This window comes from Poecile atricapillus, chromosome 7 (assembly GCF_030490865.1).
Source record: "Poecile atricapillus isolate bPoeAtr1 chromosome 7, bPoeAtr1.hap1, whole genome shotgun sequence".
In the NCBI taxonomy this organism is placed as follows: Eukaryota; Metazoa; Chordata; class Aves; order Passeriformes; family Paridae; genus Poecile; species Poecile atricapillus.
In genome coordinates, this window is record NC_081255.1 from 26,905,629 (window position 1) to 26,932,204 (window position 26,576).

General features: G+C 43.2%; 1 protein-coding gene across 1 annotated transcript in view; it reads right to left on the reverse strand.

Moving 5' to 3' along the window:
- LOC131580845 (BEN domain-containing protein 5) overlaps positions 1 to 26,576 on the reverse strand; it is an 880,930-nt gene that overhangs the window by 178,042 nt on the left and 676,312 nt on the right. Inside the window, exons 7-8 of the mRNA XM_058842532.1 lie at positions 24,893 to 24,982; positions 1,268 to 1,382 (exon numbers count right to left, since the gene is read on the reverse strand). Coding sequence (XP_058698515.1) covers positions 1,268 to 1,382; positions 24,893 to 24,982 — 205 coding nt within the window. The remainder of the gene's footprint in view (positions 1 to 1,267; positions 1,383 to 24,892; positions 24,983 to 26,576) is intronic.

Sequence of the window (26,576 nt, forward strand, 5' to 3'; positions counted from 1 at the left end):
GATTTGCAGTCTGAGTGAGGATCACTGCAGCTGGAAGGACACCACCTGTTCTCTGAAGTTTCACTCAGAACGCACAGAACTGTGGTTTAAATCACCCCCACAACTCCCTGCTGCTTCAGTTTAACAATGAGCAAAGAAAAGGAGGGCTAAGGAGCACAGGTCACAGAGTCATGAATGATGGAAAAGACCTCTAAAACCACTGAGCCCAGCCATTAACCCAGCACTGCTAAACCATCTCCCTAAGCACCAAATCCACACATGTTTTTTATCACTTCCAGGGACAGTGATTCCACCACTGCCTTGGGCAGCCTGTTCCAATGCCTGGCCACCCTTCCAGTGAAGATTTTTTTGCTAATACTTAATCTAAAACCCTCCTGGCACAACTTGAGGCTGTTTCCTCAACAAAGAACTGCCAGCAGCCCCATTTTCTGCACCTTCTATCTTCTTCCTCAGTGGTCTCCTCACCCATACAACAACCCAGCCTTATTCTGCTTAGCAATACCTAATTAGATCAAAGCTCGAGGTAGCCTGGCTACAAAGTGAATTGTGTTATTTAGTGTTGCACTGTAAGCAAAACCACATGCAGTATATTTTATTTCTCAGGGGCTTCTCCAGAGAACTGTGTGGTATATGTAATTGCCCCCACAAACAAATCATCAACTAATCAACTAATCATTATCACCTCCAGCAGCACATTTATTTTGTAAATAAATGCATTAAGAGAAAACAATTTTAGGGAAAACAAAAGATTATCTGAATACGATCTCAGCAGAGGAGGTGGTAAAGTAGTAATTCAAACACTAAAATGGAGCAAAATTAGCATAGGGTGGAATGATTATTCCATTCCATGTATCCCTATCTATTACAGTACAATAACAGAGTGAAATCTGTGACTTTAATGGATGATCTGGGTAGTTTAAGGGAGCTGTGATTGACTGACACATTTACATAGAGGCTGATGAGCAGCATAATGAGTGCATTTATAAAACACAGCTAAGGTCTAACTCTAAGCTGACATTAACTCCCACACCTAGAGGAGGCTTGCAGAGCAGATACCCTGCTGTCTTGGAGAGCTATTCTCTACCTCCTGAAGAAAACAAATTTGCTATTTGCCCCTTTCCTAGGTGGGAATTTCAGGAAGTACGTTTGAATCCACGTGAGAATCTCCAGTTTAAGAGGAATGAATTGAAACAAGCCATATAAGATTCAATGACAAAACAGTGCAAGGCAAGTATAACAATACACAGATTCATTTCCCACACCATACCTGTAATTTCCTAGGTAAACTCCATCAGGATTGAGCATGGGAGCAATCTTGAAGACCAGGTGGTCTCTCAGTACTTTTGCAATTGGATGGTGGCTGACAAGGAAATCAATTATGCCTGAGGAAAAAAAAAATAAAAAAGGAGTTTGAAGAAAGGGGTCTATGACATCAATGATTTCCAGATATCTACCTGAAATTTCACATATAAAAGATCAGAATGATGATTCCTCCTGGTTCCTGGCACTGCTTCAGCTTCCAACAGAACAAGCCACTTGCACTCACGTAGCACCTGCCACCTGCTTAAAACTCCAAGAACTTCAAGGAGAAATCCCTTAATCTGTCCTCATAATGCAAGTCCCTCACAGCTGCATTGCCAGACACTGTCGAGTTTCCACAGAGGGAGAAGTTAATGCTCATCAGCTAAAAACCTTTAACAAAACCAGTTACAAAACCTTTCTGCTCCTCAGAGGGGAAATGAAGACACCCCTCACAGCCAGCCTGCGTAGGGCTCACACTACAGCTCACCTTGTGAGTGGGAATTTGTTGAGCTGAGCCATCTCAAATTCATTTCAGCATACACCCAGACCCGCCTGGGACATATGAACACAGATTTCAGATCATCTGCATGTATAAAGAGGTGTAAAATGCCTCACAAAAAATGGGAGGGTTGCCTAATATGTGCACTGGGCACAGGAATACTGTGCTAGTGGTGGACTGGAATTTATAAGGTATATTCCTCACTTCTTTTAGACTCATAAACACCAGGAGTAACTGCACTTCATCAGCTCCTTTAATGTGGAGCCCAGACAAGTGAAGGGGAAGCAGATCCTAAATGCCCTTCCTTTGGGCACATCACAGCACCAGAGCCTGCAGGAGCTCCTGCTCTTGGCCCCGAGCTCGGGGAGCCACTGAGCATTGCCTCAGCCCAGGGCTGCTGCTGGGGCAGGAGACAGGAATCTGGCAGCTCAGTTCCCTGCTCATCCCTCCACTGAGTTGGTCCTGACAGAAATAGCTTCCAGGGAATTAATGTTGAGATAAATTGAGTTCCTGTGTAATCTCAGGACACCCACAGATAGGTCATGACAATTTGCTATTTATTGTAAGGTCCATCCTGTGAAGCAGGAACCATTTACTGAATTTCCCCAGAATAAATCAATCACTACGGTCTAGTAACAGGATAAAATTAAGCAGAGAAAAATTAAGGCTGCTCATCAGTAAAATTTCAGTAATGGTGAGCTCTATTAGAGTGTGGAATTGTCTCTCCAGGGTAAGAGTGGAATCCTATCATGAGAAACATTTAACACTGGGCAGGGTAAAGCCTTAGGGAATAGCTACAACAATTCAGGATAGAAGGGATGGCCTGGACTAACTAGCTGACTTCACACCTGACTTTTTGTGATTCAACCAAAGTATTAAAAAAACCCCCTAAACCCCAAGTTTGTGCTAGATTAAATGCACTTGTTTACACCTTGGCTGAAACATGCATTAATGATGAGACCAAAATCTCACATTCTGCACGACTCCTTCATTTAGCTAATTTCTTAAGGTCCACTTTGTATTTCAAATACCAGAAAGTCTGAGCCTTGGCTGCTGTTGGAATAAATTATAATTTTCTGAGGCACATGGAGAAAAATGAGGCTTCTGAAATGTCTGAGATGATCAAGGCGTAGTTGACTCTAAACATCAGCAATTTTTTCATGTCTCAGTGACTAATCCTGCAGAGGAGAAAGGAACTTTCTGTAACCAGGTCTTCCACCTGAGAAGAAACTAAACCTGAATTTCTGAGGCAAATTAGCATATACATAATTATATTGCTCAGGAAATGTTCCTGCAATTACCTCCTCTAGATGAAGGAAACCGAACATCGATCTGCTTTTTGGCTGGTGTTGTGACTTTTGTTCATTATCCAACAGCAAGAACACGGAGGAATGACAGGGACACAGTTGGATCCTGAACAACCAGATTTCCTAACTGTATGCAAACACGAAAAGCTTAGCTATGTTAAACTGCTGCTCTGACTGTTTCCTGGCAGTGTCTGAAACATAATCCACAGTACTCACACCTGGAGGGCTCAAAATCACTTAAAGGGAAACAACCCCTCACTTAGCCCATGGTTTCCCAAGACTCTGTGCCGGTTTTAGTTTAGAAGAGCTTGCAACTTGACTCAACTAGACTCAAACATCACATCAGTTTGTGTTTTCTAAAACACTTGGAGGAGTTAACTGCTCAGAAATCAGTGTGTCCAGAACAAGTTTTATCCTAATTTGGATAAGACCTTCCAGGCTGAAACAAAACCAGCACAAATAGTGCATGGTGTGCACTGTGGATCATTGCCTCCCCAAAGGCCTTGGCAGAGCACCAGGCAGGAACATGCCACAGCTCCCCAGGCAGCAGGGAGCACTGTCAACACCCCAGGGGTGACAGGACTGCTTTCTTTCAGGAGGACACACAAGAGCCCCAGCTCTCAGGGCTGTGCTGTGGCTGTCGCTGTGCCAGTGAAGAGCCTTGTCCAGGTTCTGCTCATTTTGCCCCTGTTACCGATGCAGCCTCGCTCACAGAGCTTGGCAGGAGCATCTTGGCAACTGGAAGCTGCAGTTTTCAGCTTCAGCAGGCAATTGCTATTCCCTGAGAAAGAGCATGCAATGGTGTGGAAGGCTGCACATAAACATGCAGTGGGTGAGACTCTGCTGTGCCTGATTCACTCCTGCACCCGACTAAAGGAACCTGGCCCTGGGCACCCAGGGCGAGGTGTCAAACATGACCAGCGTTTCCCCAGGCACCCCAATCTACTCGGGCTAAGTTACCCATCAAAAGGAGATTTACTTGATTTTCTTACTTAGCAGACAGTCAGTTAAGCCTGAAGAAGCCTTTCCCCATCGTGAAAACACCAAGGAAGAGCTAAAAATAACTCTCAGAATTCTAACCTGGAAGTAGAGGCAGTTCTAAGGAGCATGGGAAAAGCATGAGACAAAAGCATGCATTTACATATACAAACCTCACCCTAAAATTATTGTAAGTATCCAAATTATCAATACAGCTAGGAAATAGCTTTGTCTTTCAGAGGAACCCAATAGTTTTGGACTGCCTGAAATAGTCTGGATCAATAACGTTTAAAATAAAAAGACAGATATCATACTATTAAAAAATACCTTTGCTGAGAACTTGGTCCTCCTGTTAATAAATCAATACAAACTAAATTTTACAGCTTCTGTAATCAGCAAGAGACATATCAGTGTATCTCATTAGGCTGGGGTTAAGAATTTGGCAGCGACCAAAGCCCATTTAATATCATTTACTTCAAGGCAGACATGGCAATACAACAGATGCCCTAATTTATTTGTTGATCTTTGTATTAAAATAACAGTTTGCTGGTAAACAGGAAGGGTAATGATGCCAGTCACCCTTGTTAGTGGCTAATAATTGCTTAAATTGTCCACTAATTGACCTGTGCTACTGCTGAAGCACTGGATCGTGTTGCAGGGCATGAAGTAAACAAGGCCACTGTAATGTTACTTTAGAGAATGACTTCTGGAAATAGAACTACTTATTGCCATAAATTTTCTTTTCACAGATGAGCAGATTAATTGGTCTGCCAATTAGTCTGCTATTAAAGAAAAAAAAGGGCTGCCCACAGATTGGTTGGATCTTCGAACTGTAGCCCCAGTTTGGGTCAAAGGAAATAATCCAATCTGAATCAGTCACATCAGCTATGAAAAATAAGACAAGCATTATTTAAAAACACAAACCTCTGTGGCTGGAGATCAAGGAAAATAGCCAAATAACAAAGTATTAACTCTTCAAGAGACTTGAAAATGAAATAGAGAATGTGATGGAATGGGCCTACTGAGACACATTACAGTGTGGAAAAGTTCTCCAATTAGAAGAAGGAAAACAATATGGATTATTTTCCTCTCAAGCTTTCTGGAAAGCAATTAAAATCTTTATATTCCAAACAATAATGTGCAATTATAGATGCTGCCTGGAACCAGAACAGCTCAGAAATCAGCATTCAGCCATGACACAAGAAGAGGCTTATTCATAGTCGACTAAAAATCCACCAAAGTCTTCAAGGAGCTTTTCATAGTTGCAAGTGAAAGGGAAGAAAGAATTGAAAACAAGGAAAAGGGAAAACAATCCTCACAACTGCAAGTATTAGAGACACGGCCGCATTGACTTAAAAATGTCAGACTGTTAGAAAACTGATTTCTTGGTAAACCCAGTTTCACTGAAACTGCACTAAATCTGGACCAAACCCCTTCTACTCTGAGCCATTTCCTTATCATTTATTTTTTCTCAAGGCTGAATGCACTTTTTCAAATTTCTCTTGCCTTTTGCAGCTCAGCACCTCTCATCTGCTCCAATGTTAGGTGCTGTGGCATATTTCTGCCCAGCCCAATCCAGCTCAAATTATCTGCTGCTTCTTCTCAAGCAAGTTAATCATTCACTCTTCCATAACATGTCATTTCCACTGTTCTGTCAAGACATTTCCTCAACCAACCTCCTTAAACTCTGTTTAAACTTCCTGCTGGCTCTAACATGACCTCTCCATTTGCTTCTTCCAAAGAAAAGCCAGCCTTATCCCCTGCTTTGTCAATTACTCCATCCTTTCACCCTCAGTCTGACAATATATTTAATTGTGCAACTATATAATACATTTGCCCTGCTCCTATTAGTGAAAATCTAATCAGCACAGATCCTAATGCAATATGGCAACTGCTAATGCAAACATACCCTGCACTGTATCTAGTACATGCCAAGAAAGAAGTGATTTATGTTTTCAGACCCATCTCCTAATGCTGAGTAGCTGCTGGTATCCTCCATCAGCTCAGCACAGCCTGCAGGTTAAAGAGAATGTGACAATTGGGCTCTAACAGCCATAGGATCTATTCACTGGAAAATAAAATGTACAGTCCCAAATGCTCATGCTCATATGAAACTATTGAAATATACTGTTAAAGGAGACTAAATCCAATGTGAATGACATTATAGTTATGTTTCAGTGGAGAGTAAGAAAACAAAAATATGGGGTTGGGCTTTTTGGAGAGGTTTATTTTAATGTGATAGTGAAGAAAAAAAAAAAAAAAAAAAAAAAAAGCAGGTGTCCATGGCTAAGTTTCAATAGTTACAATATTCTATCTCCAAAAAAAAAGTACAATACATAGAATAAATGACAGCAAGCCATCACTGTGCCACCATTTGCCTGAGAAGTGTTTCAGCAACAGGGCCCTTGTCTGTTCAGCCTTTGCCCTGTCTCTTAGGACTGCAGGAAAAAAATAAAGTCACCCAAAACAACAAAACAAAAGATGAAAAAGACAGATGGACCCTGTTCTCCACCCCAGCACGGTGGGAAAGGTGTCAGAGCCCCACGGAAGCCTGCCCAGCACGGGTCACAGCAATGCTGTGCCAGAGTGGGCTCCAGAGAACACACACCTGCTCCTTCAGTGCAGCTCCCAGCCGAGCCCAACAGGTGAAATGGTCCAGAAACACCTTGGTCTGAAGTGCTTCAATATTCAGCACAACAGCAAGAACAAATATAAAAGCATGTGAAGGGTGATAAACGAGCAGAGCTGACTCATAGTGAGGTTACTGACAGGATCTAACATCATGCTGTCACCAAAATTATTCCTACAAAAGATCATCTCAGAGGGGTCCATATGCACAGCATCATCACAGATGCTGACTCTGCCCCTTCTTACAGTTCTGCTCCTCCTCCTAATGTGGAAAAACAGATTGAGAAACTCCAGTGTGTTTTGTTTGCAGTATTTCACACTCTTTTAGAAAAAAGTTTCTTGGGCAGGGGAAGGGGTGAAGAAGGGTGATGTTAACATCAGTCCAGAAAGAATCTATAGATTTTGAACGCTTTATTAGTAAGTTGCTTTATTTTTCCAAAAGGCCCCTTTGGAATCCATGGCAAAGCCAAGGTTTATTTCATCAAAATTATAAGAGCTAATAGGACTGTTGAAGAAGCAGTGCAAATCTAAAACCAGGCACCTGCTTACACAGTGTTAGATGAAGGAAAATTTGATGTCTGAATTATGTCACCAGTTTCCAAATGCCCAGGTGTATATCTGCATGCCTATGCCTCTCTCTCAGAAGGTTCTGCAGTGGAGAATGGGAAGCTCCAGAGCAGAGTCTGTTTTCCATGAACCCCCTCTCTGGCCATCCTCAGCACACCCTGGTGCAAGGCAATCGAGTGCTGGCTCTCAGAGGGAGGACAAAACCTGAGTGAGCATCCATCACACCCCACTTTTCAGGTCAGGCTCTTCTCCTGCTTCCTCTGCTGATGTCCAGACTTCATTTACACTTCCCCCAGGAAAGGCTCAGAGGGGACCTGCACAGGCCTGAGGGTGGCACATGATGAAAAACAATCAGGTTTTTTTTTGGAAAATGCAGAGAAGTGAACGATTTTCCCCAGTGGTTCCTGTGGACAGGAAGGTCTCAAGGGAAAGAACAACTAAAAAATTGCCCATGACAAAACACATCAGAGCCAACTGAGGCAGCTGAGAACACTCTAGGAAGGACATTTGTTTACATTATTTCTAAAGGGAACAGAAAGGCAGATTAATTCTCTTGGAGCATCAAACCTTTTGATCACACAGCAATTTGTCCCCAGCTAGACAGGTAAATATTTCAGTGCTAAGCACGATCTTGTTGCATGAGTTGGGTTGGTTAGAAGCACTCCAAAAATAGTCTGTAGGTCCCCATGATAATTTCAGCTGTTTTTTTAAACCTGAAACCATTTTTACACTGCTATTGTAAGAAAAAAAACCACCAAAAACAGCCTAAAAACCAAACCAACAGTTAGTACCCTGTGAACTGCGCCCAGAACCCCACTTCACCTATTTTTAAAGAAGTTCTAATCAACCTGAGACAGAAAAGTTGCACACCTAACTAAGGATCCAGCTGCAATAAGCAGATTGATTAGAAACACATCAAGCCACATTACAGCATGTTTGTTCTTTTATTTACTGTTTAGTCTCTCATCTATTCTCTGCTGTAACTCTTGGTCTCTTCAAAACACAGGATTAAAAGCAAAGGAAATCTCAAATAATGGGATAAAATGAATGTGCAGGAAATGAATGGGTGAATTAGATTACAGCAGATGAAACACTGAGGTCTCAAATGCAAAATGCAGGGAGTTTATTTAATTTGTTACTCTTTTAAAATGAAAATATGCTCACTGACTTGAATTAGTAATTCTCCTGTTTTAAGATATGTTAGGCCATTACAGCTAGGCCTGTTTCCAGAGCAGTGGAATAAATGGAAAACAGCCAGTCTCCCAGGGAACACAATCCTCACTGCATTTTGCCAGCCTAGTGGAAGAGTGCTAATGTCAGCTCCAGAGAAAACCATGCTTCTGCTGGAGGGGCTGCATGCAAAGGAATTGAGAATGACTGGCAACAAATACTTCAAATGGCAGAGAAAGGCACTGTGGATTTTCCCCAGTTTTAATGTGCATGGTAAGCACAGGCAGTAATTGATTTAAAGAAGATTTAAAAAACCCATTGCTCCTGACCATTCCCTCCCTCCCTCCTCCAGTTAGCCCAGGGTTTCACAAATAATTAATCTGGAATTTGGTGTGGCTGGAAGGCAAATCCACATGGAGCAGTGGGAACAGCAGTCAGGAACCTCGCAGCTGGGTTCTGTCAGCATGAGAGAGAAACTTCTCTGTCATTTGCTGACCTGAGCCAGGGCATCCCAGCCAACACCTCCACCCCTCCAGGCTTCCCAGGTATCTTCTTTTGGGTGTAATGCTCTGACTGAGGGGGCTGAAGTCTCTGGTGGAGGGCCACAGGTGTGTGACAGCCCTCTCTAAACAGCTCAGCAATCACAGGGTGTGGGCACAGTGAGTGCCTGCTGTGCTGCTGCAGCACAGCTCTGTGATGAAATGGCTCTGACCACTCTGGTACCCAAACATTTCAACTGCTCTCCAGAATTATATAGTAATAAAAATCCTGCTCACACCCTTGTAAGGATACAGGAGACATTTCTGCCATCACAGCCTCAAATGACATTTGACATCTGTTGAGACTGCAACTTCAATGTAGATTTGGGAAAACTGTGCAATAGTAAAACATTCTGGGACTCCTGGGTAAGAAAATGGACCATATGATACCACGAGGCAGATATTTTTTCCCATTTTAATGTGTCAGCTGATTGGACAGAACTGGCTTGGGTGGAAACCTTTACATTTATTATGGATATTCCACATAGAGGAGGTACATTTGCACCACAGCCTTTCATGTCCACCATCCTACTATTTTTGAGAGACTTCTACATTTAGACCATGCAAACAAGGCCTCAGAACACCAGAGAGTTCCAGACCCTGACACTCCAGATGCATTTCAAACAGGGAGAATACACAGGGAAATGGATGTGACTGGAATAGTCAGTCACAAATCAGCAGTCTAGAAGTACAATCAGTTCAGTGTAGAAAGTTGCTAAGTGATGAGTGTTTGGGATTTCCTATGTATTTTTATGAGCTGTTGCTCTTTCCTCATAAAAAGATTCACATCTGCTTTGAAGGATACGCGGCTGCTGGTGCTTGGCTGGAGCACAGCATCCCAATTCAGTGCTGAAAAGATATAGATATACATTGCCAGTAAAACATAATTAAAGTTGGCATTCCCAGTGACTGGGATGTGGGACCAGGAGCCAGAATGCCTGATCTTAGTCTCTAGCACTGCTGATTTTTGGCAAGTTGCTCCCAGAGTCTGCTATCTTAGTGTGTTCAACTTGAGATAGCAATGGCCAGATTTGCAGGGCAGCAAAACTGGCATCGCTGGGGCCAAAACCAGCAGATGGATTTTCCAAACAAACTCATGAAAGCTCATTGGAGCCGACTGTAGCTGGAAACATGGCAAGTGGCCACAAAATTCTAGGTGTTGAGTAAAATTCTGAAACTTTTCTGCTCTTACTCAGCTGTCACTAGTGAGATCTGTGCCACTGACAGTCCATCCCCACTCTTCCCTAAAGATAAGCACATTATGAAAATCAGCCCTGTAGTGGTCAAGATGGGAAAACTTCTGGTGACAGAGACAACCAGCATTGCTGGTCAGTTCAGAATTGCTGCCCTGGCACACTCACTTCTGTGGTTTTCTTTTCTTCCAAAGAAGTAAGCACAGAAAGGAGCATACAAAGGGTTCCACAAACCGTAGCTGGTTCTCAGAACCTCACAGAATTTCCCAGAGAGGGTAAAATGTGGAATTTAATTTTGCCTGTTAAAATTGTCAGACAAAAAAAGAGAAGACAATTAAGCATTTTGTGAGGACAAGTCTAGTTCCTACTTTAAAATTCTCTAGACACTTTATTCTACCCAAAGCCTCATCCTGTCTGCAAAGCCAAAAAAAAAAATAAAAATAACATTGCTAAACAGATTAGAGTAGATAATGAGACCACATAGGCGATCTTGTTACAAAAGATGGCCTAGGTCTCATTCATGTAGTCTTGTTCTGGTAAAACTCTTCGAACATGCCTTAAGACTTGCTCTAATACTTTGGCAGTTTAATAGTTGGAAACCCCAAGGAACCAAACAGTTTGACCCTTTCTCTTATTTTTTGGATGTGGCAATTTATGGCCTCAGGACTCATTTTGATGCTATTGAACTGGATTGTGTGTCTTTTCAGACTTCAAGAAAATGCACAGAACAAAGAAAAATCCCACTAGATTCAAGCTTGGGTGTTTGTGGCAGCTGCTTGAACATTTGATCAGAGCAGCAGGGTGTTGGTGGCACCATTTCCCTCGTCCCACTGCAGCTGTGGGTGCAGGGGACTCGTGCTCTCTCCAGCAACACCACGAGCCCGGGTGGAACATCAGGTTAATCCCTCCCATTATTCATATATCTGCCTTTCCTGGTCCTTGCAGCATGGGATACCCACAAGCTTCAAATGAGTAGACTAATTTAGAAGAGCAGAATGAGGCCAGGGCTGGATTGCCTGGTAAAAAGTGCAAACCTGCTCAGAGGGAAGCAGACTCTCTCTTGCCCAGTGAGAAGCCCATATCTCAGCCCCTTAATTACCCTAAAGGCTGAAGTCTCTTGCTTAACCACAAACTAATCTCCCTGGGTCCAGGGGAAGTTGTGCAGTTCTCCAGTAGAACTGATGCAAGAGTTCTGTGGAACCTGTGGAATTGAAAGAACCTGTCAGGCTGAGGAAGAGGGGAGCTATTGGCAGGAGCACACAGCTGCTGCTGCAGGATTGCCTGAAGGGTTCCTAAATTCAGTGCACAGCACAGACTGAGTGGGTGGCTTTGCTGGCTGGCTTTCCTTTCTTTAATTTTCTTAATATGCTGTGAGGAGTTTGGAGTTCTCTCTGCATCAAAATGAGCCTACCAATAGCCCCTGGATAATGCCTCTTTTCCTCCTGGGGAAAAACAAAAGGGCTCCTGGAGAAACACTACAAGGATCAGATGATCTTGTTTCATTAATTAATTACTTGGGATTTATCAGAAACATTCTCAAGATGTTACCTCAGAATATGATGTGCTTGGCCATTATTATTCAAAGTCTGTCATTCCCATGAGTGTGAGTCCCCCAGTCAGCTTGAAAAATATTCACTGCATTATGGCCCTCAATTTTTACAGAATTAACTAATGTTAAATACAGCTAGGATTTCAGCCTTAGAGTTGAACAGGAATATGCAGAAGATTACACCTTCCCTGATGTGCAAGACAAGAGACAACCCAGAATAGAGGCTTGATTGCAAAGAGGGGAAAAATAAACACCAGGGGAGTAAAATCCAGAATGCATGAGCCAGAGTCAAGCGGGCATGTACCCTGGCAGAATTAACTCAGGCATCACTACACTGTTTCCTGCTATCCTTATCAACTCACAAAACACCAGACTTTTCTCCATGGCCCTGAAGGGAAGTTTCAGCTCTCCACCAACAGCTCACACAGCACCAGCAAGGAGGTAAAAAAACCCAAAAAACCAGAAACAGAAAATCACTTCATTCTCCAGTTTGCTATTTAGAGCTGTAAGGGGCTTGCAGGGGAAATAGAGAAACTGCATCATTATTAGAGTGTTGCTGCTTTACCCAGGACCAGGCTGAGCTCCCCAGAGCCTGGAAGATGACTGCTTTCTTCCCCATCATGACAACTGCAGACGTGGAGGTCAGAAGCCTTTCCAGGGCCAGCAGGAAGACTGCACCACAAGTGTAAATTTTCCAAAGTTGCCTGCACCAGGGAAAATATTCCCAGTAGAGCTATAAAAGTGATAAAAATAAACTTTGATGGACACAAGGAGGTCTAAGCAGACTTAGCTCTTCTTGGGAAACTACTAAGAGTTGCAAGGAATAAGCAAAGAGGATGAACCTCCTTTGAAGCCTTTTGTTGAATTGTCTCCCCAGACTCAGAGCACTTCCTATTTATGGCCAGAGTTAGCCTTTCATAACCTGGCAGGTGTCTTTCCTTGGGAACCAGGAACCTTTGGGATTTCAGTGTGCTTGGTTCAACAAAGGTGGGCACTGGGAGCAGAGGGCTGGATGAGTTTTGCCCTGCACCTCCCCTGGGCCTGTCAGTGCTGCTCTGCAGGCCCAGGAAACACAAGCAGCAGCCACATCGAGCTCTTACAGCATCAACTGTGCTCCAACAAGAACTGCAGAAGCCTGGAGATGGATAGAGTAGCTCAGGCAAAGAATGTGGTGTAAGCCGAGAAGGCAAAAGGTGGATTTCTCTGGAGGCAGACGGAGAATACATTTACATATGAAAATCTAATGCACAGTGAAAAAGGGAAAGGGCATCACATAAATAATGTGGGGGAAGAAATGAAAAATATGTCTTTTTAAACACAGTCTAAAAATGCTTTCCAGCATCTGCAAACACATTGGTCAGCCAAGCAACAGAGGCAACAGGCTTGAGTCAGGCAGGCACACACACAGAGCAGAGGGGCCCTGCAGAGCATCACTCATTCACACCTAACCTCTCCAGCTCCCTTCATCTGTAGGGTGATGGGAGAGTGCACTGGGGTATCTCTTTAATTTGGCTTTATCTTCAATGACCTGTAGAGGATTTTCTACTGGCCACATCCCAAGTGGGCTCCTCAGCTAGACAGACTCCTGGTGCCACCCTCTGTGGGATGAAAGTGGAACACGCATTGCTGGGAAGGAGCAAGAGCAGGCTGGGTGCCCCCATGGGGGATGTGGTGCCCTAATGCTCTGGATCTCCAGAGGACACAGGTATGGGACTCAGAACAAAACTGGAATGTGGGAAAGGAACTCTTTCTTGTGCTTCAGTTCAGAACTTTAATCCGCTCAGCTAAAGAGAAGAGCTGAGGTGTCCCCTTGTCAGGGCTGAACCCCAGCTGTTCACTTCTGCTGGAGATGTGGCTTTGCCATCCATATGTGGCACATCCATACACTCCCCAGATCCAAACAATGGCAGCTGGCAGCTTGGCCTGGCAGGAACCTGCACATCCATTTGCCCTCATTTCCCCTGCGGGGACGAACGAAGAGATCGCTTTGTAAGTCTTGATGCACGAGAACTTACACTAAGCCAGCTGTAATGGCACCTTTTGGCTGCTTCATTGATTTCCACTTTACTGGGTTTGCAGGTTATACTGCTTCACTTTTATAGGATTTTCCTGTCCTTCCATTCAAATAGACTGAAAAGGTACAAGGCAGTTTCTCCTCCTCCCAGTCAGGCAAAGGGATCTGTGAGGCTCCAGTGGCAAAGCAGGGCACTTTGCAAGGCTGGTACCTCCAGTAAGGCAGCAGCTCTAAAATGGACAACCATCAGACTCCAGAATCAGAGGGAGAGAATCCTGTTACTGAAGAGCTGTTTTACACTCTCTGTTTTACCTTCTGGGCATGAGAAAGGCAAGAGTGGCATCAACTTCTCCAGAGGGGCTACCTGTCCCCTGAAGCCAGTGGGAGCTTCCTGCCTGCTCTGGATTTGCCCCTCAAAGACGCTCAAAAGTACCACATGAGCAAAATCAGACCAAAGTAGACCTGTATCCATTTCCCCCTTCACAGATGGTGTCAAGCTAGTAGAGGCTGAGCTGCTCTAGTGTCAAAGTTAAAACTGAAATGAAACATGGAAACCCATTTGCACAGCAAAGTCTGCAGCTTCACTTTTGACAGGCAAATAAAGCAGGGACTGTATGTAACACCTGAACTGTTTCTGGGGAGAAGAAAAAAAAAAAGGAAAAAAAAAAAAAAAAGGAGTGATTTATTAAACAAAAAAACCTAATCCTCAGAGAAGATCTGATGTCCAAGAAAATGCTGGCTGCCTCTGAACTTCCTCCCCTTGACTCAGAGATGAAAGTTGTGTATCTGCAAGTCGCCTTCAGTGGTACTGGAGGGGACTTGTTGGATAGCTGCTTGCACTAGGCTCCAGCAGGAAAAAGCTTTTTTCCCTGTGGTTTATTTTTTTGTCTTATAGAAGAATAAAAAAAATGACCATGTCTCTACATGAAGAAGGAAATTGCAAAAGCTCTGCTCTGCCCGTCGTCAGTGGAGATGGATCTGTTCTTTTATTTACGCTGCATGACATCCAGGCAAGAAAAAGCTCCACAGAAATAAATTAAGGTCACTCTCTGTCAGTGCAGATGTGCTCCTGGCTGTTAAGCAGCAGAATATGGCATAAGCCCCTACCTCCACTCCAGAGAAAATTTTGCTGTGAAAATGAAGATGTATTGCAGATCCTAAAGGTGAGGGTAATTAGCACTGGAAAGGGAATAATCAGAAAATTTCTTCACATGAGTAGGACCATCACAAGCAACTGACATCTCTCCTTGTGAAGAACTGAAATTCTCCAGAAGAGTATAAAAGTACATGTTTCCATCTGAGGAGCACGAGGGAGAAAAGTCAGGAGGACATACATTTCAGGAGACCTCCAAAGATTGAGGGGGTTTGTTGTTGCTGTTTTAGGAAGAAGCAGCTAAAAAACCTCACCATTTCCTAAAGAATTCTGTTTGGAGACAGTCTTAAAGCAAAAGCAACTTTGAAACATATTAAACTAAGAAGGCATAAGATGCTCCTGTTCCAGAATAAGAATTGCTGTAGAAATGTTCTATTGCACACCACATTCACAGTCTGCCTCAGATGCAAATGAAATCTCAAGTGCCAGCAAGCCCCAGATAGAAGCTGTCCCCAAGCACTTTGCAATGATGGGTTTAAACTCTGGCAGCACTGTGACCACACCAGCTGATGTCAAAGTGCTATTTCCTTCATATTCTTGGCAATTAGGAACATTGCCAGGACGAAGAATCAGAGTTGACATGTAACCAGGGCTGAGGACTGTCTAACTTTCTACCTTGAACAGTCAGATTGAATTTTAAAATTTAAAAGGTAAACTTAACTGTAATAAACAGCCCCATTTACTGCATGAAGGAGCCAGACTTCAGAAGGGAGAGGTGCCACAGATCCCTCTGGGTAAACAGAGATCCCAGTGATCTGCTGTGTCTCCAGGGCAGGCCCCCTCCTGCAGGGAATTAGGGGTGCAACTCCAGCTCTGTTCCCAGCTTCTCCCAAGGAATGAGTGACACACACAGCTTTTGAAAGATGGCACCTGGGCCAAGGCTGGGTCACAGCATTTTTCAGTTCTACTCTTGATCTCTGACAGGTGAACCAGAGCTTGCTCTGTTGTCGTTGTCCATGTCACACCTGTTCTGTAGTCTCCCAAAGATTTGGCTTATGCTTGTCAATAGTAAATAATAAAGCACACCCATCTTTTTAATGTTTTGCCTACACACTGTACCACTGGCTGAAATAAAGTAAACTTTGATAATTTCAAACAAAATTTCACATAAGAAGACCTACAGACTTCTCCTTTCCTCCTCTTTTAACTGACCACAGATCTTTGCCTTTCTTTGTTCTTTCCCTTCCCCACCACCTTTTTTCTCCATCAGTGATAAAGTGACAAAAAAGTAGAGAAACAAGAAAAAAGAGAGAGAAAGGGAAAATAAGAGAAAAATACGGGAGTTTGTATGAAATTTATAGTAAAGCACTCCTTGCAAACCTGTGTCATTAGGAAAAAAAAATACAAATGAATTATTTTTCATCTGTCTCCAATTATCTTTTACATTTAGCAGCTGCAAAGACTAAAACCATAACCTGCAAGTCAGAGCACAGAAACCAGGAGTGTGTCACCATTTACTGAACATGTGATAAGTAATTTGACCCTTGAACTAACACTATAGGGCACATCTGGAAATAGCCACTTTGGGGTGATATCAGTCACTAAGAAACCAAACTTCCTGGTGAGAGCAACTTTCTAGAGAGCTCTTTGCCACTGTTCAAAACTCCCCTAAATTTACCCTTTCTGCCTACAAAGTGTTCAATAGAATTTTGTCCTGCATTAGGGTCCCAGCAAAACAATTTGTGACTACATTTCTTCTTAGAAATAAATTGAGCTTAACTTATTTATTTAACTCTTAAATTAAGCAGAACTGGTAATGAATGTGCCCCATCACCCTTTCCATCCTCAGAGTGCAGAGGAGCCAGACTGCACTGAAAGAGCAGAGCCATTCTCTACAGGGCTGTTGTCTGGGGTAGAAGCCTGTTTTCATCCTGAGTCCTTTCTTCTTGCCCTCCAAACAAGCTTTGCACCCTTTTCTCTGTAAGCTGAAGAAGTCAGGGTGACGTGGCTCTTATAAACATGTACACAGTGCAGCCGAGGAGCGTGTGAGCAATCTGTGCAGGGGCAGAGGGAAAATTTAATCCGAGTGCCCTCATGTCAAAGAAAAGTTTGCAGCGGCCAAGTCCCAGTCGCTCATGAATGCTGGCTCCTGAGAGCAGAGCAGAAGGAGCAGGAAGGTAAGTGCAGGGCACCTCGGAGACAAAAGGGCTGAAAACAAAATGAAAACGAAAAAAAAAAAAAATCAATTCAGCTGAACCCAGGCAGGGCAGGCAAAGAACAAAGGGTCAGAAGACAAAGCTGGAAACAATAGACCAGCAAGATTAATATCAGTTGTGAGGAAGAGCTGGGGCACTGCTGAAGGAGAATGGAAAGGGCTTAAATTATAAAAGCTAGAAGAGATCCCTAATTGTGAATTCTGACCTGCAGCTTGATCAGCACAGCTCTCACACATTGCTGCACTGACTGAAAGGCCTCATCTCAACTTTGATTCCTTGATGGCAATGATGGTCACTTATCAGAGCCCTTTCTTTGCCATTAACAACAGAGCCATGCAAATGAGATCTAAAGACAACCCCAAACTTCCTGTGGTTTTTATATCTTTGTCCTGAGTTTTGCATATTTATTTCCTGCCTTGGCCCAGAGAAGATCTGGTACCTGGGGGTAAAACTGTTCCCCAAAAGTGTAGGACTTACTGCCCATGTCCATGCAGAGCAATAAACACAAAAAATGACCCTGAAAACTGGGCAGACATGGATAAGCACCTTCAGAATCCACACAGGCTGCAATTTTTAGTGGGAAAACCAGGCCATATTAAGGAAAGCCAAGTGATCATGATGTCCAGGTGAATCAGTATTTTCTCTTTTTCTTATCCTCAGACATCAGCAAAGTGCCACAGTGTGTACAAATATGATGTGCTCTGCCCTAGAGGGAGGTTGGAAGGGCTGGGAGGAAATGATCTTTAAGCCACTGTTATCCAAAAGTATGAGCAGTCAAGAAACATTGCAAAACCAGGATGCTGAAGAGATTAATTGGGCGATCTCACATGGAGACAAAACAAATTTGCCTGCTGTTGTACAGTGAAGCCCTTCTCAATTCTCCCCCTTGAAGACCAAGGGCTCCTTTAGCTCGGTGATTACTGTAAAGAGGATTAGTTAAGCAAAGGTAGTCAAAGGTGTGCTCTGGGCAAAGGGCAAACCGAATCAAACAAAACCACTTGACATTTCTTAGCTGTGCAGGCAACCCTGGCCTTGCTGTCCCAGGGCTGAGGAGTTACTGGAAGCAGAAAGATGAGCACACAGGGCAAGGCTGGAGAGGGGTGAGCCTGACCAGACCAGCTTTCTGTTCCTGCTGCTGCAGACTGAATGGAAGAGGTGGGACAGCAACCTCTGCTGTTGATGGGGAGAGATGTGCCAGCCACAGATAACACAGCTCCTCCCTTGGGGACAGCTCAGGTCTCCAGAGCCCTGGGGATTCCTCTGCTGTTGCAAACAGCAGCACCCAGCCCATGCACAGCTCCCCTCCAAACCCTGCCACCATCACACCTTCTCTTCCCTGCAGGAGCACCAGGAAACACGTGTTGTGAGGGAGTGAATCACATAACTCTGCAGCCAGAGAAATTTAAACTCATTATAAATTTTCTCCAGCTCAGGAACCCAGGTGTATAACCTCTCATACCTGCCTGACACCACAGTGAATTGATTGAAAGCCTTGGTATCCTGTAACAACCCAATGTCACACTGGGTAGCAGGAATTCCTCTAACAGTCTGTTTACATCAACACAGCTTTAAAAGGAGCTTTTATTTCCATTACTCCAATATGGATGCTTTATTATTCTCAGAACAACCTTTCTCTCTCCTGGGATACTTCACACTAAAATCTCATCCAGAAGATTTACAAGGGACAGACAATAGTGTTTTTCATGTGGCTTTAGAAGTCAGGGAGAGTGTGTTTCCCTTTGTATTAAAGCTTAGGAACTATGCACTTAAGGAAAAAAAAGAAAATCTTGGTGGGAAGGATGAATGCAATTTAAGAACTTTAAGAGAGCCCTGCAGCTCATTTCATGGTTGGGCTGTTGAATTCTGTTGCCTTTGTTTGCTTCTCATCATTTGGTTTCCTGAACTCCTGTAAAAGAGACCATGAACTGCAGCTCCTGCTCACCACGTTCCCTTACTGCTCCTAAGTGCTGAGCTGCTCCTGAAAGCACAGGAGTGTTCCCAAACTCTCCTGACACAGCTTGTGCACGTCCTTGTCTGGATGCAGAACACCATTCACTTTATGGAAAGATTCTGCTCTTCTTTCGGCCAAGAGCAGTCACCTCTAGGGTGGAACTCTAGGGGATGCACTTTCCTCTGGACTGCAGCCAGAAAAGATTTGCATAGGATACAGTAAGTACTGAAAGGGAATGGAAGCTTTGTGTCTTCATAAAAAATATAAAAAATATCCTTCAAGGAGAGCTTCTGTGTTACTCAGTTCTCTCCAGTCTTAGCAATGCTGCCCACAAAGAAACACTTTTCCAGAAGCACCAGGAAAGGCATTCCTGAACCAGAGAGCACTTATTCCTTGTTTGCATGGCCATGGCAAACCTCCTCCTGCACCCAGAGATGCCTTACAAACACATCCAAAGAGGAATTGCAGACTAAGCCTTTATACATATGGAGTCTAGAAGTAGCCAGGACAGCATAAGTGTTTGCTTCCATTCTCTTTCATTTGGCAGCAAAGACAGAAGTGAGACTTGACAGTAATATAACAAACAGGCATTTATAGGATTCCTATTCCCCATGGAATCGTATTTTGTTTCCTCCTCTGGTAGAAAACTTAGCTTGGAAATGAAGATGAATTGGCTTGCTAGACAGAAGAATAAAACAGATAAAGTGAGATGCAAGCCATACATTTATTCAGATGCACATTCAGCCTGAAAGGGAATCTGGCAGATGATGTCCCCAAGCTTCTGAGGACCCAGTCATTACCTCCACAGGAATTTCTAGGTGCAGTGCTTTTTTCTCCAGTACAGCTGCTGTTACCAAAAGCATCTTATAGCAATGGCTACAGAACTCAGCTCCTTTCCCTTGGGAGAAATTTATACCCTGGAGAGAGCTAAGCAAGGCCATCACCTCTGCTACTTCAGAAAGGTTATTTTCACATGTAAAGGCTGCATTTACACTTGCATGTAAAACATGTCCTGGCCTCCAGTTACTATCACTTAAGTCCTAAAGCTCAAAAGATTTATGCTTAATAAAAGAAACAGAAAAGTAGTTTCTAACCCTGACAGTTTATTCTTCCTCTTTCTTCATAAGAAAACACAGAGTCTGGGTAAAATTCCAAGTAGAAGAAACAAGATTCAAGAGGACATTTCTCACACTTATGACTGTGTTTCCCACAAGAAATAAAAAACAAAAATCCCAAATAAATATCAAAATAAAACAAAGAAACCCCATAACACAACAACAAAAACCCCACCCAAGCCACATTTATTCTATTTTAGCTCTCCTGCTAACTCCTTCAGGTTTAATGCAGGATCAAATTCAAAGAATTTGAAGGCACTGCCTCCACAAAACAAACTAGAAAACAGCTTTAAGAGGCCACTTTGGAATCTGTAGGACTTAAATCCTTCATAGCACCTGGAGCATCCTGGTGACAGAGAGAGCAAGTTCAATTACCCACTAGCCCAGAGTTATAGTGCAACAGCAGAACTTGGGAGACAGCTGCTGGGAGACTTGTTTTTGGGCAGTCTGTTGCCTGCTATTCCAATCTTTAAACTTAGAATCAATTTTTTTTTACAAATTTTCAGATTTTTTTTCCCTTACCCTCTGCTGGCAAGTGGGTGAGGGTTGAAAAAACAGACAAAGAATGCAAACAGAAAATCAAAAGACTTTGCCCAGTGTAATCTGTTTCTTCATTTCATATCATCTGATATAAGGTGAAGCAAGAGGGAGCATTCTTTTAAGCAGCTATAAAGAAAAAAAGATTGATCAAAAAGTAATTTTTGCTCTGTTTCTTATGGAAAAGAGACCCAGGTGTCTGTTTTTCTTATATTTTGTTTTTAATGGCTGTTCCCTTTTCAGCCTGTAAGATTCAAGGTTAGCTCCAGGTCAAATTGCTGGGCCTGAGATACTCAGCAACTTCCAACCCAGCTGTGGGATTTCTCTCCCTCCTGTATTGCACTGGGTTTTCCATTCTGGCATCCCAGCCTGGAAAACCCTATTAGAGGCTTAGGGTAGAAATTTTCATTTCTGCATTTAGATAGCATGGTGGATGCCACACTGGCAAATCAACAAATGACATCCTACTAACAGAACATGCTAAATCAGTGACTGAAATACATGTCTTGGTACATCTAGACATGTTTAACCTTAGACTTCTGACTGCTGGCAAAAGTCAGAGCATACAGGATAAACTTAAACATAGGAGTGTGTCCTACAGCTTTCTGTGTGTGTGAATAGTGAGGGACAGCTGCTTTCATCCCACAAAGAAAATAAAATCTAGGAAACATAGGGAAAAAAATAAGACTCTGGGAATATTGGGGGCTAAAAATACCCCTATTGCCAGATCTTGAATAAAACCCAAACCTTTTGAAAAGTGCCTTTTTTGCACTTTTTGCCAGTGTTTGTAGGGTAAGGGCTTGCACAGATTTTACACACATTAGTGCACCGTGTTACCTGACATCTGTAAGAGTTAATTTGCCTTTACAGTCAGGTATGGAAGAGAAAACAACACACATTTTGTGAAATGAAAATACTGCAGGGGAGAAAAATGAGGAAAAATATCTAAGAAAGGAAAATAATCTAAACCCACAACTTCAGAAAAGCCCCTCAGAAATCTGAACAGCCCAAGAGAGATGAGTTTAGGCTGTAAAATGAATTTGCACTTCTTTGTGCTGACTACAAAGGCCCTCCAGGAGCAGCAGTGATTCCAGTTGGTTAATATGGTTATTAGTTGGTTAATATTAAAAATGGTCTATAAGAGCAAAGTAAAAACAAATCTTAATCTTGAGCCTTACTCCTACTTATTCATCCCTAAAAGTGTTACAGACATCAATGCTCATGGTGACCATCACCATCTAAGGAGAACACCACCCTACCTTTGGATGTGAAAGGTACTCATGTGAATATTCTGAATATACTCTCTGATGACTGGGCCTCCATTTCCAGCCCTGAGCTCCACCACAAGTTAAGAACCACCAGGAAAACTTCCTAAAAAGGCTAACCATTGTACTAACTCTTAAAAGACCAAAACAGAAACAAAAGGCTCTTAATCCATCTTTCTATGAAGAGGCCCTCCAGGGTTTTGTCTGCCTTTTAAGGAACTGAACTGCAGCATGTGTGAAATATTGCAGCATTTGTTTGTAAGTGCTGGATGAGGTGCCTGATGGTTCTAGGGAGGTCTGGCTACTGCTGCAAGCACTCCACATTGGAAGGTGACAGAAATGTGCATCCAAGTTTAAAATACTTGCACATTTGCAGGAATGAAGGGCATTTGTATCCAAAATTCACTTTTCAGTGGATTCTTCATAGTAGAATATGAAGAAGCATGACAGAGAAACAATTTTGAACAGAGAGATGACAAGCTTTTTTTTTTTCCCCACAGGAACATAAAACCCTTACTTATTCATAATATGTGGGTAAAGTGGAGGACAAAGGATGGAAAGACAGGAATGAGCATCTCTTGATGTATTAAAGCTAGAAAACTTGCTTCTCAGGAACCTTGGCTAGTCAAAAAAACCCAAAACAATGGGGGCTGTAATAGGTAGCTTCAGTCAGGCCCCAGAAAGCTCCTGTTTGGAATATACACTAAAAATCCCTCAGCAGAGACAAGGCCAAAGAGGGCAGGAAGGAAACTGGCCAGCTCAAAGACAGCTAGAAAAAATGAATAAGGAGTCAAATACTATCTTCAGGCTTTAAAGAAGACAAGGACTGAACTGAACAAAACCAAAAATCAACAGGAAAAAGTAAGAAATAAAAAAATATAAAGCTTTTAGCTAATTCTCTATTCCCCTATGGAATGGTTCTCCAAGCTTGGGCAGTCACAGTTCTGGTCTTCCATCCACGAGATGCTGCTTGCTCCTGGGGAATCTCTGGGATCAGTTTCCAGATCTTAATACTCCAGGTGGTAAGCATCATCAAATGTTCAAGAAGAAATCTCTCCACCAAGAAAAAAAAATAATCCTGACACGTTCCATATGCACTGAGCTGGCATCTGGATATAAAATCTGCAACACCTAACTATGCCAAAAAGCTTCCTGAGACTCCAGAAATAAAATTCCTAAGTGTGCCCTCAACTTGAATGCCAGAGGAATCTTTTTTATCCCTTCTTTTGATCCTCCCACACAAAAGTTTCCAAAGATGGAGCAAGCACCCAATTTCACATTTGGCAGCGCTGGAAACAATGCTGCAACAGCCTTGAAATGTTTGACATTTCTGCTTGTCTGGATGCTAATTCTGCACACGAGGCAGCTCTGCCTGCATGGGGCAGGGCTCAGTGCAGAGTCCAGTGCCTGTGGATCCACAGGAGGATCCATAAGTGCAGCCACAGCAAGTTTCTCATGTGCTTCTCCAAAACTGATACCTTGATATTTATTTCCTTGTTATTTTTCTTCTATTTCCTGCTTTTTTTTTTTGTTATTTTTTTGGGTGTGGGGGGTTCTTTGTTGTTTTTTGCTCTTACAAAGCACAAAGTTTCTGTGAGACAATCAGAGCGTGACTTCTCTCTGGCTGTTTCATCATGCTGAGCATGCCACACGCTTTTACACATCTTTCTTTTTTCCTTTTTTTTGATTATTTCCCTTTTGAATAAACTCTCCCTTATCAAAATAAAATAACATCATTTACAAAGCACCACCTCAGCAGCATGCCTCAGCTTTCATTTCACAGGGCTATGCCAGCAGCCACAAACAGAATCAAAGCAGCCAATTAAAAATCCATATTCATTAACAAACATCATGTGTGCTATAATGCCCTGCATTGACTGTGGCACGGCAGGAGATGGGAAACTCGCTGAGTTTTCCTGCTCTCAGTCTGAAGCATTGTTTTATTAGAGGAAGGGTTTTACCTTTGCTCCTCCAGGCCAGCAAGGAGAGCGTCCTGCAAGCCCACGGGGCTGGGGCGGCACAAGGGGCAGCTGCTGACCTTTAGCCTCAGAGAGATGCCAGGCACAGCACCTTGCCAGGATGAGGAGCACTCAGAGGACACCATGAACACGTGCCAGACCTCCCCACCGAGGTCTTTGGGTATCAGCAGGGCCAATGGCAGCCGAGTCTGCGGCACCGTGAGCAGACAACGCAATAAACTCTGCATATGCTTGATTGATGCAACTCATCGGCTCAGCAGGGCCAGGTCCAAGCTGCTGCAGTGAATTACCAAATTGCCCTGGCTCCAGGGGAGCTGCTTTGATTTACACCATCAACACTTTACTGCTGCAGACAGTCACATGCGTAAGTACGATATTTCAGACCTATACAATGAAATTATATGAAGGCGTGCCAGAGTTATTTATTTATTTGTACCCACAAGCCTGAGATTTACAACTCTTTATAAATACAAGCCGGGCAATTTGCTTTCTATTTTTAGCAGGAATGCTTTGTGCAGGAAACAGCTGTCAGCCACTGGGAGCTGTGTTCCTCAGAGCAGCAGCTTCAGACAAAGAGAGGCCTCTCAGAATTCAGCTGGAACTAGGGTCACCGCTTTGTGATGGAAAAGAAGCTGGAGATGGTACACAGCAAGAAAAAATGAGCAGTTAACAGAATAAACTCCAGCAAAATGGGCTGGAAAAGCTCTAAGGAAAGGACCTTTACACAAATCTATTGTATGTGAGTGTGACTGTCTCATTCTTCCCAAATAGCTTCAGAGCCCAATTCTGCCCAAGTTCAGCAAACATTCACAAGACTTGGAGACAATCTACTCCTGTGGCCTCAAGGTTTCAGATGAGACATTCTGCTGATACCCTCGCTGTGGAAAAACCTGTCACCCTTTCAGAGCCAAAGCTATCCACACCAAAGTCATGCACCATCAGCAGGAAATCAGATCCCAGCAGATCTGCCCCCTCGGTGCAGACACTCACCTTGGCAGACGAAGGAAGAGGGCGTTTCCCCAGGATGGACCCGGGCAGTGATGAACACCACTTTCTGTTCAGCTCCTGGACGCAGGTTTGCTGCAGCAGAAAAGGGCAGGGGACAGAGGGGGGAAAAGAGAGAAATGGAGATCATTAAACTGTGCCCCAGATGCAGAAGCAAACAACTGTTCATTTTGAAAGCACATCCTTTTATTAAAATCGGTCGTGCGTTATAAACAAGCGCAACCCCTGAGCAAAGAGCCAGCGTCACCAGGTCTCCTTCCCAGACTGCACAAGGGCTGCAAGACTCATGCCATGCAGCCAAACCTGCAACAACAATTTTAGCTCTCTTTTAAAACCCTGGGATTTACTGCAGCGAGTTTAACTGCACTGTAATTGTGCTCTCACTCGTGATAAATGTACCCCTGGGCCACTGCTAGTGGGGCTCCAGCCAAGGTAAAGCCAATTGCACCCTGCATTACACTTGGTACAAGCCTTGACAGTGCCAGGCAATGGCAAAGTCCTACAAATTAGATTTATTAGGCTTTGCTCTGGAGGATTTAGAAGTGATTTTTTTAAATCTCTTAAGTGTTTGGGACTGCATCTGCTCTAAGTGAAAGAAAAGTTAAAAAAAAAAAAAAGTATAGAAAAGAGACCAAGATTAAATCCAGGAACCTTCTCCAGCGAAGGCATGAAAATGTGCCATTTCCACTTCAAATTACAGATAGGTGGGAGGCAGATTTAGATTCCAACTATGCTGAATTTAGCATGGGTTAATCCCTCAGTTTTGAAACCACACCACTTTGGCCACCTGCTCCAGCCATAACCTACATGGGTCGACCAGAATCCTTTCTTTCTTTGTGCTGTGACTGCATTTAATAAACAGTAAATGAAAATTATGCTCTTTCAAAATGGGTTCTGGGAATTTTAAAGACTATAAGAGGTCAGGACCTCAGTTAGATGTCTTATCTCAACCTGAACACACACAGCAGGGGTAATGCTAAACACGGCAGGCTCCAATTGCTAGGACAGTTTAAATCTTTGTTTTGAAGTAAAAAGTTTACAGACTGAAAACAAAATGCAAGCTTTTTTTCTTTTTTTCTGTTTTATTTAGGTGGATGTATTGCACACATATCCAAAGCCAGACTTTTATTTCCAAAGATATGTGAGAGTCCTCAAGACCACGTTTTAGTTAATTTTTTTAAATTTCCCAAATTCTTAGAAATGCTCCATTTTCCCCAAGGCAAATCACACCTTACAAAGCCATAGGAATAATCAATTCATTTTTTGCTGTTCTCAGGAAGCAATTGCAGCAGGTTTCTTCCTTTATTTTCTTAGCATCTCAAAGTCCTGCAGCTGCTCTCCCTATAACTCAGCCATTCGTTTGTTCTTTCTTACACCAGCTTCACCATTCTCTGATGTTTTTGAGCTCCAGAGGCAAAGAAATATAAGAAAGTCTCTGCCAAACCCAGCAGCTGGTGGGGTCAATCCTCTTGGCAGAAGAAAAGTGGGAGGCAGTGAAAAGGAGCACAACCCCATCAGCTAGAAGTCGATGACCATCCCACATCATTTGCATTAACATTTAGTAGTGTGGGAGGAAGGAGATAAATCAGCAAACCAGCTTTAAAGAACAAAAGGAGAAGGCTGGGATCGCTTTTGCAAGAGGAGATAAGTTTTTCTCCCCTCCTGGAAA